Source organism: Amphiura filiformis, chromosome 10 (genome assembly GCF_039555335.1).
Source record: "Amphiura filiformis chromosome 10, Afil_fr2py, whole genome shotgun sequence".
NCBI lineage: Eukaryota > Metazoa > Echinodermata > Ophiuroidea > Amphilepidida > Amphiuridae > Amphiura > Amphiura filiformis.
In genome coordinates this window covers 46,477,520-46,484,376 of record NC_092637.1, presented here as the reverse complement: position 1 = coordinate 46,484,376, position 6,857 = coordinate 46,477,520, and the positions used below count along the sequence as shown (strand labels likewise).

General features: G+C 37.5%; 1 protein-coding gene across 1 annotated transcript; it reads left to right on the top strand.

Annotated features, from left to right (window-relative positions):
* The first annotated feature begins 788 nt into the window (after window positions 1-788).
* LOC140161936 (metabotropic glutamate receptor 4-like) lies at window positions 789-2,954 on the top strand. The gene is made up of 2 exons (XM_072185230.1): window positions 789-2,241; window positions 2,854-2,954. Exons 1-2 carry the CDS (start codon window positions 789-791, stop codon window positions 2,952-2,954), a joined length of 1,554 nt encoding a protein of 517 aa, XP_072041331.1.
* The last annotated feature ends 3,903 nt before the right edge of the window (window positions 2,955-6,857 follow it).

The window sequence follows — 6,857 nt, the reverse complement described above, 5'->3', positions numbered from 1 at the left end:
CGTGACCGAGGATATCTTGCAACTACGTGAAGCTCGTCTGGCAAATTCTTAATGACTAAATTCGCTTCACGTAATGAGTAAGTCGTACTTGATTGGTCAGTTTTACCTCCGAGTAATGAAAAACTCTAACATGATTGGTCAATTTGGCTCCACGGAACAAAAAGTCAGCTACGCGTAGCAGCTCCACGTTGTGGCGGTTGCGGCCTACCATATCAGTATCCCATATGATATTTCTATTGTAAGAAAATTTTATTTGTTGTCACGTAAATCACAGGTTTCGTTTAAATGTACTAACTGGAAATTAAATGTACTAATTAGTGAGGACCGGTATTTTGCTGTGGATATGTTTAACTGCAATTTGCGGGTAAAAAATTTGAAATCCTGGGTAAAAATTGTGATCATATTCAACTCTTTGAGAAATAATAATATAAAGGAATGTATGTAAAATCCAGCTGCAGTACAATGTACATTATTGACACACTATCACGCTCTTTATCTTCGTCAATAATAGAATAATCGATTTCAATCGAATTGAATGCATGAGTTTGTAGTTGACTACTGAGCGACCTAAGCGATCGATTGCTAGCCAATCAGATAGAACTCCTTTTCTTGCGTTCAGTGAAATACCACTCGCCTGTCGCTCACTACCACTCGCCCGTCGCTCACCAACGGAGTATTAAATTTATATTTATCGTATAGGACGTCGACGGTGTGTGTTATATGGTGTTGATTTGGGATATGAAGTACGAAATGATTGCAATGATGAAAATATTGCATTGTGGACAATGATGACGATGACTTCTTCGGTTGGAAGATATGAATATGCGGAAACTTGTCCTGATCCTGATCAAAAGCGAATGAATTCAGGCAAAGTCATAGGGGTCATTGGTACAGAAAGAAGCTCTTCAAGTATCCTGGCTGCAAACACCGGAAGAGTAGTGACGGTACCGGTTATTTCATACTGGGCTACGAGTGACGAACTGAGCGATTCGAAAAGATTTCCCTTCTTTTTCCGCACTATTCCTCCCGATAAATTAGCTATAAAAGTGATTGTTGACATTCTACGACATTACAACTGGAAGTATATTGCGTTGTTTTATTCTTTAGATTCCTACGGGATACACGGTACACGGCAAATTGTACAATTGGCCGATATCTATGATATTTGTATTGCAATGATTATGCCTGTTGCCTCGGAGAGAGAAATTGAAGAAATAGCGCAAAGACTGTCAGAACACAAAAAAGTAACGGTAATTGTATCATTCTCAGTATGGAATGGTGCACTGGCTGTTCTCAAAGCTGTTAAAATGTTAGAAACAACCAGGCAATTTACTTTCGTCGGTAGCGATGGTACAGCCGCCGGGTTTCGGCGCTTACCAGACGCGTCTGTTGGTGTTTCGATTGGTGGAATCTTCGTTCAGTTCCGAGGTGAATTGCCTGATACCTTCCCAGAGTATTACCGTAAACTACCAAACAAACAGCAGTACACAAGCAAGTGGTACCAAGATAGACTTCGTCAAATTCAAGTCCAAGAAAATTGTACCGATTGGGCTTCATGTCCCATTCCTGAGGTCCACTGGAACACGCAACAAGTGATAAGTGCAGTCTACGCGATAGCCTATGCATTAAACGCGAGTTTGCAAGATTATAGCGGTCTTAACAGATCCACTGACCGGCCCATCGATGGGTGGCTTTTGAAAAGGAAGATGCATGAAGTCTCCATACCATCTACAAGTAACAATTATTTTCGATTTGATGACAACGGGGAGGTACTTGGAACCTATCAAATCAACAATTTTCAAATTAAAAACGGTGTTTATGAGTTTGTAAACGTTGGCAAATGGGATTCGCTTCAGGAAACTCATCTTCACGTTGAAGAGGATAAAATTCAGTGGCGAACAAGGAATGGAAAAGTGCCGATTTCTCTTTGTATCGAAGAATGTCAACCTGGTTACGTCGAGGTCCCACTAAAGAAGAAGTGTTGTTGGGGCTGTCAGAAATGCAATGACTATGCGATTGTTGTGAATCAGAACGGTGCTTCAGTATGCCAAGACTGTCCCGTAACAGAGTGGCCAAATGAGGATTTCAAAGCATGTGTACCTATACATCCATCTTTCCTCGGCTATCGCGATCTAGTTTTTATACTATCAATAGCTGGTGCAGGTTTAGGACTTATTCTTACTGCCTTAGCAGCTATCGGACTGTGCTACTACTCTGAACACGCTCTAATTAAAGCAAGCGGTAGAGAGCTGTGTGGCATTAACTTAATCGGTTTGGGATTTTTCTGCATCGTCGTCGCCTTGATTTTCTTTACACCAACAAACGTTACCTGCGTGGTAATTGATGTCTGCATATCAACGTCTTTTTGCATTTCCTTTGCACCGGTACTCCTCAAGGTCAATCGCATTTGGAGGATTTTTAGCCTGAAGCTCGGCAAGACACTCCGGTATGGCAATCCAAAGACCCAAATCATCATCACTTCTTGCATCATCACGGTAGAGGTATTGTTTTTGTATTATCATTGTTCTCTTAACCCTGGTCTAACTCAAGCATTTTTGTAGAACTTTGCATTGTTGCAGTATTTATTAGAGGGTTTTTTCCTATATATCATTTATATATTGGAAACAACTATAAAGTTTTATGCCCATCATATTAAAATATTTTACAAAAATTGACGAAAATGTACACCTGTGCTTAAACAATACATGTACCCGACCCCTGCCCCTCAAAGTTGAGTGCACATTGAGCCGTTTTTGTTTTAGCGTTTTGCGGCGACATGAAAAAAACCCAAAAAAGAACCTTGGATGAGGGTTAATTGATTCAAATACTTCTTTAGTTACCTTTGTTTTAAAGGTGAACCAAAGAAGAGTGAAAATTTGTTCCAGCTGCAGTTGTTTTGGAGTGGTTCATCATATGGCTCATTGAAGAGTGAAAATGTCACTCTTTTGGAGTGAGTTTCATTCTTTTTGTAGTGCATAAATACTCACTCTTTTGTTCTCTTTTTTTTACATTTAGAGAGTACCAGGGTACGCCCTTTCATATTAACACGAAGTTGGAAATATTGAAGTCATGGTTGTATATTTCCATCTTTAAAATGAAGTTGAAAATATTGAAATCATGATCGAAGTGCATTTTGCAACATTAAATATTATTTATTTTTGTTGAGTTAATTGTTTTGCTATGCTTGTAGTTTGCTACTAAACAAACATATAATAGTTTTTAAACAAAAAGCGTTCATCGCGTTAAGGGTACGATACATGATTTACCGACAAGTGACTCATTTCGGAATTCATGAATTTTGAAGAAAAAAAAGTTTTCACAGGCTTCGTTGGGACTCGAACCAGCTATTCTAAACTTCCTTCGATTACGAGTCTAGCGCTTTAACACTCGGCCACCGTGGCAGTTGAGCGGATGAGTGTAATGATAAAAGATAAATCTCATAATGCCATCTTTAGCCTTTTGTTTACTAAAAAAGACGCGTTTTGTAAAGATAGATTAGCCGTTTTATGCATAAATAGCACGAACGTTTGGGAAAGGTTTCAAACAAATAATAAAGACACTGATGTGATGATGAAATTGCGTAAGTCGGGAATTATCTGCGTCGCAATGTTTTGTTTTGGTTTTAGGAATTTGACCTTAAAATTTACGACTTCATAACATTATCATTCGAAATCAACAAAAGATATTTCAACACTATATGTCCTCATTCTTTCTCTAGAATGTTTTGTACATGTATGTGTACATGTATGTGAAATAGCTTCAACAATGGTTCGGGCGATCGATTGATCGATTACAAAAATTAATTTTTGTCGTATAAAGAAATTGCATCTGGCCTGAATTACACTACAGTTTTTATTCCTAGGGCTCTTTGACTTCTTCAAATAATCTTTTTAATGATAGCGTGAATCCGCTGGCCTTCTATAATTACGCACAAAAGATCGACCCCCCTTAAAACAAGTTTCAATATGTAATTTACAAGCAAACTGGGTGGGCAAATCCATCCAGAATCTGCTCCTTGCCCAAAAATATCCACCCAGTCATGGTGCCAACTTGCTAGTGGAACAATAAGACATCATGATTTTCAAAATGGCTGCCAATTCCCTACGACCCTTGATTGGTTAAAAGCACGTAAAAGGAAGGTCGATTTATCTGGTGTCGATCGGAGAAAAGGAATAGCAGGCAATGGCGAAACATTACGCATTTTTACAAGGTAAAAAGCCATTGTTGACATGGTGCCTTCAGGAAAGACAGTTTCCTACTATAAAGACCTAACTTTTGAGATGGTTTCTATGTTTGAAGGTGCAAAATTATTAATAAGGCGCCCGGTTTTACCGCCGCGTTCAGCAACTCATATCATCACGACACTTGTAAACAAACCATGCTCGAGTTTGATTGACAGATGACGTCAGACGCAAAGTTTTTTTTATCTCTGTCTTCCATTATAGTCTCATTTGAGTGGTAATACCCACATTGTCAATACCTACAAGTTTAAAAAACATGGTGCCAGATTGCTAGAGGAACGATGAGATAGACGGGCATCTGGAATTCCAAAATGGCGGCCATTTATGGTATTTTGTCAACAGTGACTCTGGCTCTGAATCTTGTAAAGTTCTTCACCTTTCATGAGAAATGCTCAAATACTTGTAAGTTACTAATGAACTGAAAATGCATTCTACATAGCGTTTGAAATAAGACGCGTCCTTGCGTCAAATACTATACATCCATTTTTCCTCGGCTATCGCGATCTAGTTTTTATACTATCAATAGCTGGTGAAGGGGGGGCAAGCGGGAGGGCAAGCGATTTTTGGCGGGCCGGGGGGAAGCGATATTTTTTTTTTTATGAAAAATATTTTTCTGGGATAAATATTTTTTCTGGGAAAAGGATGGTCCAATTTGGTGCTTGTAAGCATATTTGCCCCACCATATACCACAAGTGACCGCATATTAGGGGGAAAGAAAGAAGATTTTGATCTTGTGTGCCAAATGAGATTAACAAGGCTATTATAATGATTACATCTAGGAATTAATAGAATCAAAAACCCTTTTCAATAATGACAAATTGGCAATATTTAATGCAGAGGGGAAATTTCTCTTTTCTTCTACACACAAAGAACACCTTATTACAGTGTTATGTAATCTACTTAAAGTCAAATATGATTGCTTCCTTCTATTTGTATGGACAAAATATAGATAAAATAATGAAAATGGGGTGTGATCAAGCAAAATCAGTCTGTAGTCGGGCATATTCAATTTCCAGTTTTTTACATGGTCATATAAAGCAATTGCAAAGCTACATTTTGCAGAAATCCCGTGTTGAAGTTGAACATTTAGTTTCAAAGATATGAACAGGTGAAGTGTTTCCAAAACAATATGCAACAAAAGAAATTATTGTCTTTGTTTGGCTATATCTGAAAGTCAATGTATCCGACTCCCGACTGATTTTGCTTGATCACATTATGTAGGTTATTGCATTAGAAACAAGTATGAAAGTGTGACGTTTATTAATTGAATTAAATCCAGTTAAAAGCACTTAAGGGACATAGCTATATTTTTTCTCATTGTCACCATTGCCTTATAGCTATTGTTACTGAGCTATATTTTTTTCTCATTGTCACCATTGCATTATAGCTATTGTTACTTCTAGTCATAATCATGATAATGGGCTATTCTTGTTCAAATCCATACAACCCCTATGAAAGACATGACCTTAATCTTTCACACCACACCACATTTCGCCAAAATACATTCTAGAAACGCTTGCTGTTAGAATAAGAAAAATTTTAATGCTAATTTATTGCACATTCTAGGGAAGCGTGGTTACCTTTTAAAATAACCGAGTGAGAGGGTTTTCAAGAAAATATTTTTCCTGTCAAAACTGAAGCATCCTCTGTATAAAAGAAAATATGAATATTAACTGCACATCATATATAACGATTCGTGATACCCAATTATGGCGCATTTGATGCCGTTTAAGAGGCAGAGAATTTTATTTCAATTTTATATACGCCAAAATTTTTTTTTTTTTTTTTAAGAATAAGGATAGAAAAAACGTTGAAAATCCTATGTGAATATTACATTAGACCCGGCAAAAGATTACTGTTTCGTTTTTATGGTAATCTAATCTTTTATTTCCTGAAAAAACATTTGGGGTCTAAAATGGAATTTTTATGTAATTGATAAAAACATCGAACGTGTATACAAGAAAAATGGTAGGTTCCTCTATAGTATTTTACTGACCATGGAAATGTACCGACACCGTGAGAGCACGTGTCAAAATCGATATCATGTATTGTCCATATAGACGCGCATTTATCATGTTTATGGTCGGATTAACAACAATTGAGCGCTATTAATACACATTAATGTATTTAGGCAAATAAAATTCCAAAATATGGTACGTTTTCTGCTTTTGCTTGTCACGTGGTATGCCTATATTGAAGTTGCGATTATATCTTCAAATAAGTTTCAAATGAATTCCATGAAGACAAGTGGTCGAGTGGTCTAAGGCGCTAGGCCCATAGAGTATTATAAGCGGCGCCGTGAGTTCGAACCCCGCCTCTGCCAAATTTTAAAAGAAGCAGAATTTAAATTTTACTTTTTTAAATTTCATATTGGGGAAATGTGACTGGGAGAATTTATGTATGGCGTGGAGTGGTGTGCTTTCACACTCAAATGGGGTTACCATAGCCACATTCCCTTGTGTGGGAGATTAAGGTCATGTCTTCCATAGGGGGTGTACGGATTTCAACTGCAATAGCACAATCTTGAAAACAGTTGTTGATGATGATGATGACCTATATAAAAAAATAGAACAAAAGATCTAACCAAGCTCTAAAAGCATTTGCACTGTAGAGTGA

Coding starts and splice junctions, on each gene's coding strand:
- LOC140161936 (XM_072185230.1), top strand. CDS start 789: ATGACGATGACTTCTTCGGTTGGAAGATATGAATATGCGGAAACTTGT. Junction 2,242..2,853: donor CGCTCTAATTAAAGCAAGCG/GTAGAGAGCTGT, acceptor TTTGTTTTAAAG/GTGAACCAAAGAAGAGTGAA.